Here is a 15335-nt window from a genome sequence, read left to right as displayed (position 1 = left end):
CCCCCCCCCCCCCCCCCCACTGTAGGAGCTAAGCGGCCCATGCATTCTCTTGGGCTCTATGGCCCAACTATAATGCTTGGATAGGGCAGGCCAGAGAATATAGCCCACGAAGTCCAACCTTCTGGATCAGCCCAACATTCCACCATATTAATGGCCTCACTCAAGTTACAAGCCCACATTATGAAGCTCGGCAAATAGTGTTCTTTTCTAATTACTTATAAATAGGAAATATCAATCTTTCTTTGTCGATGTGGGACAATCTATTTTCTTATTATTATACAATGTACCATTAATTGTGTAAACTTAAGGTAATTAGGACTTAATTAAACTCTAGATCTATGGACTAAACAAGTGCTAAAAGATCACTAAAGAAGCAGAATTTCGTCCAATTATATGTATGCCCTAGTGTTGGAGTTAATAGAAGGAAGGCCGAAACGATGATTTATCAGGGGATGATATTTAAATATCCTTACCAATTGAAGTTTGTATTAGTTTAATTTTTATTGTAGATATATGCTTCTGAATATCCTTTTTCATAATTATTCAACTTTTCAAGAGTTAGAGAATTGTCACGATTTATTTTCCTAATGCCCAAGACAAGAGAATGACTTTATTTATCAATGATACTTATGTGATTTAGATTGTCCGGAAGTTTGGTTCAAAATAATTATTATTATATAAACATTGCTTTTTTGTTTTATTGATTTACTATTTCTTAATATTTCAGTATTTTCAACAAATAAAAGTTTATATGACTTATAATAACGCCAGTTGAAGCTTTTATTAGTTTAATTGTTATTGTGGTATAAATTCATATATCCCTAACTTAGGTTGTGACTTTTTCGATGAGTTGTGATTTTTCTAATAAGTTGTGACTTTTTTCAAAGGGTTGTGATTTTTCGATGAGTTGTGACTTTTCCAAAGAATTGTGACTTTTCTAAATAATTGTGACTTTTTTAATAAGTTGTGACTTTTCCAATGGGTTGTGACTTCATGGAAAGGTCATGACTTTTCAGATAAGACACAAAAAACGTTTGCTCATACTACCCTTTTTTTACTATAAATAGAGAGGTTTCCTCTCATTTTTCAACCACAATTTTTTTAATTTGAGATACGACTAATTAAATGATTGAACCTCATCAAATTGAAATAAATATATACATTATTGCATTTACCTAATAAAAATTTGCATTGACCGTCTTCATGGGTTCGTGTGAATAAGAGATATATATGATGATCTATATTGAACATTCACAAAAGAATCGGCAATATTATTTTGTGCAAAGCTTATTATTTAAATCTTCGCTTAAATTTTCTAAATTGATAATCACGTGCAACGCACGTGTCGAAAAACTAGTTACCTTAAAAGCATGAACTCCTAACTTGAATGTTAAATTACTATAATATCTCTAACTTAGGTTGTGACTTTTTCGATGAGTTGTGACCTTTCTTGTGACTTTTTTCGAAGGATTGTGATTTTTCGATGAGTTGTGACTTTTCCAAAGAATTGTCACTTTTTCAATAAGTTGTGACTTTTCCAAAGGGTTGTAACTACTCAAAATGTCATGACTTTTCCGATAATTCACAAAAAATACTTGTTCATACCACCCTTTGTAGAGGGGTTTCCTCTCATTTTTTTCAACCACAATTTTTTTTTAATCTTCTACTCTTCTTCTTCTTACATTTTAAAATATTTCGTGTGATGTATTATCATTGAGTGAGTTCGAATAAGGCTGAAAGTGATGCCTTTTCTCTTAGTATATGCTGATTATTGTCGAGTTTGTGAGTGGAAAGAAAGATTTCTTTTTGGTAAAAACACAAAATGTAATTTTTTGTCGGTGTATTACTTGTGCCATTAGTTGTATGATAGCCTGGTGCTGCCTTTTCTGCAATAATTTTATCATATCAAAATTAAATCAGTTTCTAATAGTGGTCCATTTGTAACTTGCTAAGTGCATGGTTGTGGTGTTAACTCCCCTTTGATGATATGCTTCAATGTTCTTCCAACAATAGAAGAATTAAGCAAAAAAAAGAGAAATTTTATCTTGAGGATTACAGGAAACGTATCTGTCCTTTTCCTTCACTTAATATTTCTCTGGTGTCTTTACGTTGCATTTTGTACCTTCACCTTTTCTCTTCTTTTTTAACAGTTTGTGAAGGAACACATCGTCATTCTTATTATTATCAAAATGCAGTTGTCTTTACTTCCCATTTTGATAGTGATCTTTAATGTTTGAGTGAATTGCCTTGTTTATTTTCCTCAAAGTTGTTGACTGATGAACGCCATCAATTTGCATAATAAATACATTAGTATGTAATGTCCCAATATATGAAGTTAACATGTAGTATAAAGTCACTTTTTTTTTTTAACAATTTCTCATGTGATGTAAATATATGCTTCTGAACATCTTTTTTCAAAATTATTGAACTTCTCAAGAGTTAGAAAATTGTCACAATTAATTTTTTTTTATGCTCAAGACAAAAAAATGATTTTATTTATCAATCGTCGAATTCATCATTGCTATAGAGAAGTTATAATACTTTATGGCGGCAGACAAACTTGCTCAAGTTGGACTCCTAGACAGAAATGAAAGATTCTTCACCCAAACTATTTACAATTTAGAATGTATTTATTAAATTTAAAACGTTTAACTATAATTTGTCAAGGCTTTGTCTATTATTGAGATTCCAAACTACTATTCTTTTGTCCATTTTTCTTGAGGAATGATTAATAGGGAACAATTATCTATTTTTTTCAATCTAGGTAGCACAAATTATCAACCGAAAATAAAAGAGGAGTAAAACAATACAACTTGGATTTCCTTATCGGAGAATATGTGGCACATGGACCAACTCAGTTGCGTTATATTTAAAAAAAATTGTCTGTTAGATTTGTTTACCAGCCAAAATATAAGCTTTTTTATTGGTTAAGGAGTGAACCAATAAAAAAGCTTTTATATATATATATATATATATATATACAAAAATCACTGAATATCTATAAATATTTAATTATAAATCTAATTAATTGTGTCGGCTCTATGATTATAAAGAAAGAGACATGTGGACAATGAGTTTGTGCTTTTAAATTGCGGCACGAGCATATTATTACTGTTTTGAGGCGGCTTTGCTTTGCTCCATGATCATTATTACACCAACCCTACGTTTATTAGCAAAAACTATGTCAAAGCAAGTCATACTATCAATTATTTTAGACTTGATAAACTCTAAACAATAAATTAGGACAAACATTAATACGTTGATTAACTTCATTTTTATTGAAGTTCGAAACTTTTACAAACGAAATATGATACATAAATATAGCACACTATATATAGTCACATATTGGACATACGTACCTCTGCCCATAAAATTAAGCTATAAACATTAAGCACTGTTGGAAGAAAAAAAAAATGTTATCTCATAAGCGCATTGCAATGGCTTATACATATTACTCTCCGCCTCCACCTACTATGCCGTTGAATAATCCGAAACCGCCACCTCCGACGGTGGCAGTTCCTATAACCCCACCTCCAAATTTAACACCTCCCGGAGGTGGTAATAATATGTCACCTTCAAACCCACCCACACCACCACTATTTCCTTTGCCTCCTTCATCAAGTTCAAATCCTGGATCAACCAATGCTCCTCCTTCACCACCACAAACTCCGAGTTCACCACCAAACTCTTCTAGAAGTCCTATTTCACCTCCACAATTTCCGAGTTCACCACCAAACTCGTCCAAAAGTCCTACTTCACCTCCACAAACTCCGAGTTCAACACCAAACTCTTCTAGAAGTCCTATTTCACCTCCACAAATTCCGAGTTCACCACCAAACTCTTCCAAAAGTCCTCTTTCACCCCCACAAACTCCAAGTTCACCACCAAACTCTTCCAAAAGTCCCATTTCACCTCCACAAGCTCCGAGTTCACCACCGAACTCTTCCAAAAGTCCCATTTCACCTCCACAAACTCCGAGTTCACCACCCAACAGTTCCAAGATTCCACCCTCACCAACTTCTTCACCATCACATGCCTCGCAATCTCCAACTTCTTCTCCAGGAGTACCATCATATTCTATGCCACCAAAAAACTCACAATCACCAAGGTTAGCACCTTCATCACCAGATGGTGGTAAAGTTCCAACACCCTCTCCATCGACCGCCTATTCAAAACTAAGTCCACCTCCTTCAGCATTAACACCACTTCCCACACCAACTTTTCCTTCAAGTACCTTTCCTCCTCCACCATCAAGTCATAGTATTGATGTTGCCCCACCTTCAGGGGGAGGCGGAAAACACACTACAATTATCGCAGTAGGTGTATCAATCGGGGGTTTTTTCTTCATAGCATTTGCTATTGCTCTCTTTTGCTTTTATAAGAAGAAAAAGAAGCGTATCATGGTTCCAGCAGCAGCTTCTTGTTGATATATACATTTATCAATAATGCCGATACATAAAGCTACAACTTCAGTATTATTTGATTGTTAATATTTGTATCTTGTACGCCATTTCTTCTAATAAAATGTTATTGTTATTTGTGTTAATTTTTCATGTTATTCTATCCCATGATCTTAACTGATAACTAATTTAATATGGCAAAGAAGAAGAAAAACAGGGGATTTATGGTATTTGAACTTAGATTAATTCTCTGGTTCATTTAAACACGACGTTTGGCATTTTGCAAGGAATTTTATAAGATCATCGATGTCTTCTGCACATAATGATTGAATATTTTATGTTTGTATATGACACTACATTCTCCTGGAGACGAGAAATCTGCAACTCTTTTATTTGGTCTTGAAAACTATCAAGGATGTGCCACAGAAGCACAACGCAAGCTCTGGATGGACTTGAGAAGTGCAACTTTTAAGAGGCAAAAATAAACTAAACTATGCAGTGAGAAAAATAATAAGATTTTTATGCCTACAGTCCATGTTCAATCTCACGAAAGTTTAGAAACAAATAGCTCACAGTATGCTCAGTTCCAGGAAATGAAAAGACGAAGGTTGCATGGGGAGAAACTGGAAAGAGGATCGAAGAGAGAAAGAGAAAGGTAGTGTATACACTTTCAGCATAAATAAAAGCAAATAGAAAACTCTCATTGTTGTCCAACTTCAGCTTTTTTCTTTTGCCAGAGCCTATCAAGAGCACTATCGGCATCTCCCTGCAAAGGTTTTGACAAGTCAATTGCTATAGCACACAAATGACGAATGTCAAAAGGAATCGAGATAAACCACCACAGAAAGATCATAAGATAATAATTCCAGAAAAGAAGAATCATGTATGCCCGAATTGTAGCTCCAAAAATATAAGTGAAAGAATCATATCTTTCTGTAACAAATTTTGAACAAGGGATGATAGAGTTAGCTGAACGACAGCAACCAATATAAGCAAAAGAGTTAATTACTGTTATTAAAGTGTACCAAAACATGTTAGAAATGCTCAATTATCTGTTTCCCAAAAAAAAAAAAAAAGAGATGAGAAAAACAAATGTAGTGGCATGATAGGAACTGACACCTCAGGCTAGTGAGCCATGTAAATGGCAACTATTTTGCTCCACATACAAAGATAAGTCGAGCATTTTTAAAGTACACAAGGCACAATAAATAGTTAACTCTTAGAACACTCATGTAATTCCAAAGGCACAGAAAAAGAGCTGTTAGAATGACTCAGAACAATCAGAAGGAAAATTTCCTTTAACGTGATATTCAGAAGTAACAAAAAAGCACTTACCTGGGCACGAATAAATCCACATAGTGCATAAGTGGTGAACTGGCCAGTGTATCGGCCAGACTCATCTAAATGGCCAACGTTGAGCTGAACAGATGCATGATCCTTGGAAGTGATCAGCCTGTTAGTGGCAGAGCTGCATCCAAATAGTATGTTAATTATCCATGAAAACCTAATATACATCTTCTAATCCAAAGTTTTACTAGGAAGAAAGAAATACATACCACTTCCTCGGGATGTAAAGGTCCATGTTTTGTCCCTCGTCGTTCTGCATCTTGATTATGGCTTTACGCTAATAGACTTTAGAAGTGGAAAGCTCCTGGGATTTAAAAGGGAAAGCAAATTAAAAGGCATGTCGTTAACAAAACAAAACAACATACTGTTTTCATGTGTAGAGAAAGCCTACCTGATACTAATTGTGTAATCGTGAAGTAATTGGACATTTTCAAAGGCATCCACCACAAAAGTAAAACTAATTACACTTGGAGCATCAACCTCCACATGATACAAGTTTGAATCAAAGGAAATATCGAGAGATTTCAAACGTTTATACTTGATTGGAGACTAAATCCTACTCAAAAATGCAAAAAACAGCATGCTACTTTAACACAATCAAAAAGTTGAATGGATCCAAATAGTCACACATGTAATTGAGATACAGCATCTTTGTGGTGCTAAATCAATTAACGCCATACAGGAAATACAAATTTCAATTGCACTTGATTACATGAACATGAATCGTACATCAATAATCCAAATTATTACAGAAACAATACAGGAGACGAGAACGAGATTGTACCTGCAAGTTGGAAGACAGACAGAGACGGGGCCGAAGAATGTGAGCGAGCACCACTGCTGGTTAAAATTTGGTACGTAAAAGCCCTAAATCAGCACGGATTGACTGAAATAACCCTAGCTATTTTGTGCAACTACAGAACCCGATCCTTGACCAATCCCACATATGATGGATGAAATGTTGAGGAATTTATACATTTAGAGTAAATATTTTGATCAAATTAAAAATGCTTATTAAGTTGATAATGGTAGGTTGAGAGTGACTAATTTCTTTTGCTTGATTGTGGTTTTTATAAGAATTTTGGATATTTATTAAACATATAGAGATGAGCCAAAATGTGATAATAAACTTATTCAAACACTGGGTAAATTACAATAAAACAAAATATTTTACATTAACACCTGTGATATGGCTCAAATGGAGATATACATTCAATATTTTTTTAATCAAATACCTACATTTAGAATATAAATCTGAAATTTCATGGGGGTCATATTAGACAGCAAGGCAAGGGTTCAAATTTGGTTTTGAACTACTTGAAATAAGTCTAGTCTAAATTTACCTTTTGTTACAAAGCTGGGGATCAACTTTATCCATGCTGTTAAAAGTACGTCAGATTCACAGTTGTTTTTTATCGAATACTTACCATCAACTATTACATGTTCAAAAGTAGATTTGAATCATTTTGCGTAGTTCAACGAGCATATTCACCATTAACACCCACATACAAACGTCTCTATTTACCATAAAATCCCTCCAATTCGTGCTTGACTTTCATAAAAATTTGACAAATAGCTCCTTCAAGGACAAAGGATTAAGACAGACAGGAAGATCCTTTTCTTTATCCAAGGGACGAAGACATGCACATATGAAGTCCTATCTGCATCACATGTTCAAAACTACATATAAGGTGCAAATACAAGAGCAGAAGACATGAATTTAGCATCAGGAAGGCTCTAAAAGCACACTTTACCATGTGCTGGTGGGGAGGGTATTTGTTGATGAATGAGGAAAAATATAGAGTGCAAAGTAGTAAAGAAGAGAATTTTATTTAGTTGAGAGCAAAATATCTGCAATTTGCTGCAACACCAATAGGTAAAGCATATAAGAGAACGTTTCATCTCTGAGTAATAACTTGGTACCTACAAGTTTAGTGCCAAGTAAATAGCAACCGAAAGAAATGGCTCACGAACAAGGCCAATTCATTAAAACAACAGCACATATTTGCTATCTCCAAAAGTTCTCTTTAACGGTAGAAAATCAAGTTAATGCACTAAAATAGTAACAAGCAAGTTCCATTTGTCTGATAATGAACTTTAAACATAAAACAGAACAGCCACTAACACCAACAAAGAACTGCTGGTAATACAATACTAAATAGAAAACTCTCATTTTTCAAGAATGGTAACAGCAAATAGAAAACTCTCATTTTTCAAGAATGGCAACAGCAAATAGAAAACTCTCATTGTTGTCCAACTTCAGCCTTTTTCTTCTGCCAGAGCCTATCAAGAGCACTATCGGCGTCTCCCTGCAAAAAGTGTTTTCAAGTCATTTGCAGTAGCAGACAAATGATGAATGTCAAAAGCAAACAACATAAATCACCATAACAAGATTCTAAGATAATATTCCAGCAAAGAAGACCCATATAATAATAGATCTAAAAAAGAAGAATCTCTCTTTCTGTAAAAAGATTTTGACAAGGAATAATAATAATCTAGCAAAATGTCAGCCTGCAATATAAACAAAGAGTTAATAATACTTTAAAAGTATACCAAAGCTAGTTATGATGATCAATTTTCAGTTTCAGTTTTGCAGAAAGAAGAATGGGACAAGAAAACCAGCCAAAGATGTACCGCCAGTAATTGTGCAAGATATATTCGCATGAGAGGTAGTCACATCTCAGGTTAGTGAGCCATGTAAACAGCAACCATTTCCCCACACATACAAAGATATGTTATGCATTTTAAGACCCGGGAGGCACAATGAATTGTTCACTCTTAGAAAACAAGTAATTCGAAAGACACAGAAACAAATTTGGCATGACTCAGAACAATCCGAAGGTCAAATTCCTCTACCATGATATTCAAAGGTAACAAGGAAGTTACCTGGGCGCGAATAAATCCACAGAGAGCATAAGTGGTGAACTGGCCAGTGTATCGGCCAGACTCATCCAAATGGCCAACATTGAGCTGGACAGATGCATGATCCTTGGAAGTTATCAGCCTATTAGTGGCAGAGCTGCATCCAAATAGTACATTAATAATCTAGGACAACCTAACATCTTCATTAAGTAGATGAAGCGGGGCAGCTGAATCTAGTCAAAAGTGTTGGGAAGTAAGAAAAACATACCACTTCCTAGGGATGTAAAGGTCCATGTTTTGTCCCTCGTCGTTCTGCATCTTGACAATGGCTTTACACAAATAGATTTAGAAGGGGAAAACACCTAAATTTAAAAAGAAAGCAAGTTAAAGTGCAAGTCACTAACAAAAGAGTCTCTTCTTTCATAGGTAAGCAAACCTGCGCTAGTAGGCTCACACTTCCACAATAGATTATAATACAGAAGTATTCTGACGCAAAGTCATCCATAAAGGTAAAACTAATTAAAATTCGACCATTCAGCTTCACATTATACAAAAGTTTGAATCAAATGAAATATTAATATACTTCAAAAGTTCAAGTCATTGAGATTAGGAGATCAATACACCCAAGTACTGGTTGTGAAAGTGTGTATACAAAGATAACAATGTTTTTTTAAAATCTGAATAATTGAAACATGTAGGGTTTAATGATCACATATTGGGATGAAATCAGAATTCTGTCATTTATTTTAACAAACAAAATTTCAAATTCGTAAAAAAAAAATCCAATTGTGCCCATCCAGGATGGTTGAGTAGAAATGCAGCAAAGTGAAGATAAACAATGCAAAGCAAACTACTCTTAACCACAATCAGAAAAGGATACAAATAGGAACACATGTAGTTAGTGCTTCAAACAAAAGATGGCATTAAGTTACAGCGCCTTCTATGGTGATAAATCAATTATGCTATACAGGAAATAGAATTTTCAATTCCAGCCCAAAGCTTGATTACACGAACATGAATAATGCATTATGTATCCAAAAGAAAGAGAGAAATCCGATATACACTATAAAATTGGCATCATACAAAGGAGAAGAAACATGTGCTGTGCTTTGTACCTCGAAGACAGACTGACGACGACACCAACGGATGTGCTTGGAGAAGACGAACGGCGCTGCGGCTAAAAGGTTTATTATAGCAAAAACCCTAAACCAGCGCGGATTGACTTAAATGACCCTAGTTCTTTGGCACAATTACGAAAACCGATCCTTTGACCCACCCGACCCGACTCAATTAAGAAAGACCCGTGAAGAATTTCTGGTAGGTTGTAAGAGTCCTTTTGGATTGACTTAAACTTAAATGACTCTTAAGTCTAAAAATAAAAAGTATGAGAGATTTGCTTTTGTGTTTTTACTTATTTTAAGTCATTTTAAATTTATTTCAAGTTATTTTTAACCTTATCAAACACTTTCTAAAAATAAAAATAGGTTCAACCAATTTTTAAGTCAATCCAAACATCCTCTAACTCATAACTCCTTAACACTTTGTTTGGAGGTTGCCAGATATTGTTTCATAATATCACATATCAATAATTTAAAAGATAAATTTATATAAAAAAAAAAGAGTATGAGGTAAGCTAATATAAAAAGATTGGGTAAATATTGAAATATGATTATTAAATAAAGATAAAATGAGAAAGGAAAAAAGAAGTAAGGATATCATTACATCAAATAGATGCTACACAATATGAGACTTTTCATGGTGAGTATATTATTTTGCTGTACACAGATTATCGAATAGGGTTCCACCCCGAAACTTGTGAAATTTGAGATCTTGACAGGTGCCATGGAAGGTGAATGCAGCAGAAAGTGTATAAAATATTTTTTTGGCTGTGAAGAATTTAATGGAAGGTTGACAAAACTAGAAAAAACGTACCAAAAAACAACAAAGCTAACGCAAAACATGGCTCCAACTCTGACCTTATACACTTGTTTAAACTAAAATATTAACTGATCATACATCTGTAAACCTGGAAACTATTGACAAGGAATCCCTCATTACTACCTATGTTTAATGTCAGCTGGTTATATAATATAAGATTTAACTTTCAATCTTGACACTTAATTTGCTCCTCAAAACCAGAGAAATAGTATTTTGATGCTTCTAACTCAATGAAAATGGAACATCATCTCAAATCGTGCACTCGAAACAAGAACAAATTGTTAACAATCAAATTCATCACTATCTCCTTTTTCACCTTGTTTCTAGTTGTCATCCTTTTCCATATCCAGTATTCATCCCCTTTTGATTTCTCCTTATCAGCAAGGTCCCAAACTCGACGAGCTTCTCTTTTCCAAGAGAATTACTCTAATGTCATTGAAATGATGACTGCAAAACTCAAACATTCTGTCACTTTCCTCCCACTCCAAGACTCTAGATTTAGAGAAACAGCTACAACAGGACACACTTGGTTTATGAGCTCTTTGAACGATACACGCGAGGAAAATGAAGCAGAATACTTGTATTTCCCTTCTAAGGCATCTAAAGGACGGCTTCTTTGCTTTAAGGGACGGGATATGAAGGATGGAACGAAGAATTCATATGCTTTGGCATGGCGAGAAAGTCTTCCAGACTCTGCTATTCTATTGGAAGGACTAACATTTGTATCGTATACATATTATGATCACACAAATTTGTGGCATGGGTTATGTGCAGTGGCTCCTTTTGTTAGATGGTCAATGAAAAATGAATGTTTGAAGCCAGAAAGATGGGTGCTATTCCATTGGGGAGAACTGAGATCAAGAATGGGATCATGGATTCAACAACTTATGCAAACGAATTTTGGTGAAGTTAAGGTGGAAAGATTTGATAGAGGAGATAATGTACCTTACTGTTTTGAGAAAGCAGTTGTGATGAGGCATGAGATTAGTCAAATGGGACAGGAGAATAAGCTGAAGACGTTCAACTTGTTGCGTTGCAAGGCTAGGAGTTACTGTGGCATTAATCCTGCAGGCAAAGGTAGAGAGATTAATGAAAGAGGATTTCCAATTATAAGACTTACTCTCCTGATGAGAAGAGGTTCCCGGTCATTCAAGAATGCAACTGTTGTGACTGATATATTTTCAAAGGAATGTGCCCGAGTTGAAGGCTGCATTCTGCACGTAGTCCAGTCAGACGATCTATCTTTCTGCGACCAGGTACACATTTTCCCCTTTCTTCCATCAGTACTCAGTTGTCACTTCAGAAAATTTCGAAAGCTACCAAAAAAAATCCATCTGCAAGCACTGAAATAACACTTATGTCCTTTATCAGGTGAAAGTGCTGACCAACACTGACATTGTTGCATCTCCGTGTGGAGCACAGTTAACGAATATGCTCTTCATGGACCGTGAGAGCAGTGTGATGGAATTCTACCCAAAAGGATGGTTAGAGTATGCTGGCTCAGGCCAATATGCTTACCACTGGATGGCGAATCAATCTGGGATGAAACATCAGGGTGCATGGTGGGATCCAATAGGCGAGGAGTGTCCATCCCCCCAAGATCAGTGGCAGTGTTTTTCTTTTCATAAAGATGGCATGGTTGGACACAACGAGACCTATTTTGCCGAATGGGCTAGAAGAGTCATCGATCAAGTAAGGCTAATGAAGCAGGAGCAAGCCTCTGCATATCAAGCAAACAAGCAACAACATGATTCAAAAGCATGTGTTTGCTAGCCTTGTTCATGTATTGAGTAGAACCTTTAGTAGTAGAGTTTATAAGAGTTACAATCAAATGCATAAACTGTTTTGCCAGACATCATTAGCAAAACAGGCTCCTGTTTTAAGAAATGAAATATTGAACAATCTCCATTGCACAATAATCACTTTATTCTTAGATACACACAGTAATCATTGTCATATAGCAAGTATTATAATGAAAAAAGGATAAACTAATAGCAACCTCATTAAGAGAATTTACATTAGACTAATATTCCGAGTTTCTACAATTGCATCCTTGATGCCCCCAATCACTAAAAATCAACCACTGCTTAGCATTTTTATGATGCCTATTGTGTGTTCCTCTCATCGTCATTAAAGCTTGCATCAGAAAACAACAAAACAGTACAGGAAGATAGGATTGCCCTAATCTCTGTGAAAACGTGGACAACAAGTATAGATCACAAAGAAGCAAAATAGTGAAAAAAGAACCACATGCATCACATGGTTTGGTTTTCTTTCTCGATGATTCTCCTGTTCAATTATCTCGTGTTTTTTTAACCCGAGTTCAGCTTTGATCAATGTCATTTGCAGTGATAACGGAAAAAGTGTAAATTGTTAACGAAATAGGAAAGTCATTTAACTTGCAAGTAAGAATGATTTCCATAATCAACAAAATAAGTATACACCATGAGAATCTCAGATAGACCGATCAATCAACACGTTTATAAACACCGCCACACTAACTCTATAGGAAAGTTTAATGGCTCTAATAACTTGAAGCAGTCTAAAATGTTAGAAGTTTGCTAGAACATCATTCAAATTTAAAATCAGTTGAATATATACAGTTAGTTGACAAATTTCCGTCGCCCTGCACACTAAAGAACAGAGGAAAGAAAAAATGCAATCAGGTTTAGGTTGATAATGGTCAGTTGATGTATTCATGGAGATCTGGCAAGGACGTATCTGTTAAAGCACCATAAAACCCATACGAATAGCATAGAGCAGCAAAGCATTCAAGCAAGTTGGCATGGTAGCATCGATGGAAAGGAAAAAGAAGGTTACGAGTACACTGCATTTCGAAAAAATTTACAATAATAACAATTGAAATTCCAAACAATTATAGAGGGAGAAAGCTCTAACATACAAAATCTTATTTGTTAAGGTACATGAATTATATAGAGAAGTGACTAATAAGGTCTAAAAGAATGTCAAACATACTTGGAAAAAAGGAGAACAAATTCATGGCATACCAGTTGGTTAATAAAACCATTCTGAAACCTTGCTTCTGACTTGATTTCTTGTGCTACCTGCAACATGAACTATTTACAAGTTGTACTAGCAAAAAGGTAATTTGGGATAGGAATCTGAAACCTGACAAAGATGATATAACAGGTAGGCCAGTAAATGAGACATTCGAGAAGATGCACACCTATAAGGAACATATCGTATAAAAATATTCTAGGACTCCTACATAACTTACACTCAAGGCAATGTTCAATTAGAAATACAAAACTTTAGTCCTGTTTGAAAATTCAGTCTAAGATTGCAACTAACACACTTATGCTGCTGTGCCAGTTCTAGATACGGAGAGTATAAGGTAGATAGATGCCAGTCTTTGTTCTATATCGAATATGTGATGACAATCAGAATGGTTAGATTCTCTCACTTTCTTCTTCAAATAAGATCAAACCAGGAAGTCCTCCTTGTTAATACCTCAACATTGGGAGTGTAACAGTTAGGGACTTAGGCGTACATTGGATCCATATTGAAATGGGGACAGAGAAGAATTAAGGCACTATCCATGTCTTTTGGTACCATTTGCAGCTCTTCAGTATTAATATGGGTCCAATAAGACTAGATTGGCAGTGGACTATGACAAATGAAAAGTTGTATAACATCAATGTAGTCTGTAGAGGTAGAAGACATAATCACCTCGATGATAAGCCCAAATAAAGAAATCAGTAAAAAAAATTAAGCCAGGTTGATTTAGACCACAAAATGTGGGATTTAGTCTTAAGATTATTGGTCGTCGAATGGAGTAATATGCAGGCTATAGGAACCATAACTTCTGTCTGAGACAATCATGGATGAAATATATGGATAAAATAACTAATAGAACAAGGACTCATTTCTCCATGGGCTTCAAAGCTGTTAGAAAATTATTATGGAAACACAACCATGCTTATAGAGTAGTAACTCGAAATAAGTTAGTACTTGCTCCATGTACAAGTCAAACGATTAACTCCGTAGAAACCAACAAGTGACGAAAAATACTTAACTCAATGTGTTTTTATGCAAAGTTTGAGATTATATTTAATTGGTTACTCTGGGGAAGAAATCCACTCTAAAAGCTAAGTCTTCTTTTTAGTTCAATGTACCTTCTACTTATTAAAGTATTGGTTTTGTAAGTATTTTCACTGGTGATTGATTGAAGAGATTAAAAGATAAAATTATCACCCAGTTTAAACTCTAGAAAATGCTCTATTGTATGTTAACTATCCGTTTCCTACAAATAATGTCCACAAGTAGAGTGTACACATACCTTACGTCTACTTGTGTAAGGTACACATAGAACTCATTTATGATGCACTATTTGACGTGACAAACAATTTGGTCTGCGTAATAGCCAAGTTTAATCAAAATTGCCAGTCTACGTAATAGCCAAATTTGATCAAAAACTTGACAAAAATAACTTTCTTTGTCAAGATTATACAATACTCTCAAGAAAAGCTTCCTTGTTGTCAACGAGAATAATGTGGCCGACCCCAACTTGTTTTGGACTGAGATGTAGTTATTAAGCAACATTTATATCCGTTTTTCCTCTTGAGAAAAGAATCCAACTGCGCGAATGGATTTCCTCACTGAAACTTACAGAATACTGCATAGATCTTGATAAGGGCCATGGAAGGTGGATCCCCAAGTATAAAATACTATTATTAGTTGTGACTAGTGAACAATTTAATGCAAGTTTGACGAAACTATAAATCAAGTACTTAAAAAACAATAAAACTAACGCAAAACGTGGCTCCA

At 35.0% G+C, this 15335-nt stretch overlaps 4 protein-coding genes across 9 annotated transcripts in view; 2 read left to right on the top strand and 2 right to left on the bottom strand.

The window, feature by feature from the left end:
- The window catches only part of LOC125855623 (40S ribosomal protein S21-like), an 8677-nt gene extending 1992 nt beyond the window's left edge, over window positions 1-6685 (bottom strand). Inside the window, exons 1-4 of one of the 5 annotated variants that reach the window (XM_049535370.1) lie at window positions 6532-6685; window positions 5957-6051; window positions 5736-5868; window positions 5039-5166 (exon numbers count right to left, since the gene is read on the bottom strand). In XM_049535370.1, the coding sequence (XP_049391327.1) occupies window positions 5101-5166; window positions 5736-5868; window positions 5957-6006 (249 nt within the window). In that variant the 5' untranslated portion in view covers window positions 6007-6051; window positions 6532-6685 and the 3' untranslated portion in view covers window positions 5039-5100. Of the gene's footprint in view, window positions 1-5038; window positions 5167-5735; window positions 5869-5956; window positions 6052-6138; window positions 6258-6531 lie in introns of those variants that run through there. The other 4 variants (XM_049535368.1, XM_049535371.1, XM_049535369.1 and 1 more) reach the window with 4 other exon arrangements.
- LOC125855621 (proline-rich receptor-like protein kinase PERK2) lies at window positions 3414-4427 on the top strand. Its single transcript, XM_049535366.1, has one exon. It carries the CDS (start codon window positions 3414-3416, stop codon window positions 4425-4427), a length of 1014 nt encoding a protein of 337 aa, XP_049391323.1.
- A 1078-nt stretch (window positions 6686-7763) lies between the features above and the next one.
- On the bottom strand, window positions 7764-9783 carry LOC125855622 (40S ribosomal protein S21-like). Of its 2 annotated transcripts, XR_007445509.1 has the most exons (5): window positions 9725-9783; window positions 8878-8971; window positions 8634-8766; window positions 7938-8056; window positions 7764-7901 (listed from the first exon to the last, which is right to left on the bottom strand). XR_007445509.1 is itself a non-coding variant. In XM_049535367.1 (4 exons), exons 2-4 carry the CDS (start codon window positions 8925-8927, stop codon window positions 7991-7993), a joined length of 249 nt encoding a protein of 82 aa, XP_049391324.1. In that variant the 5' UTR covers window positions 8928-8971; window positions 9725-9783; the 3' UTR covers window positions 7764-7990. The 2 variants fall into 2 exon arrangements, 1 of the variants encoding a protein (XP_049391324.1); XM_049535367.1 differs by having other exon boundaries at window positions 7764-8056.
- An 809-nt stretch (window positions 9784-10592) lies between these two features.
- On the top strand, window positions 10593-12523 carry LOC125854523 (uncharacterized). Its single transcript, XM_049534102.1, has 2 exons — window positions 10593-11803; window positions 11919-12523. The coding sequence occupies exons 1-2, from the start codon at window positions 10778-10780 to the stop codon at window positions 12318-12320; spliced, it is 1428 nt and encodes a 475-aa protein (XP_049390059.1). The 5' UTR covers window positions 10593-10777; the 3' UTR covers window positions 12321-12523.
- Window positions 12524-15335: the final 2812 nt, after the last annotated feature.

This window comes from Solanum stenotomum, chromosome 2, assembly GCF_019186545.1.
Source record: "Solanum stenotomum isolate F172 chromosome 2, ASM1918654v1, whole genome shotgun sequence".
Classification (NCBI taxonomy): domain Eukaryota; kingdom Viridiplantae; phylum Streptophyta; class Magnoliopsida; order Solanales; family Solanaceae; genus Solanum; species Solanum stenotomum.
The sequence above is the reverse complement of the archived record's forward strand: the minus strand, read 5'-3'. Positions and strand labels throughout refer to the sequence as shown.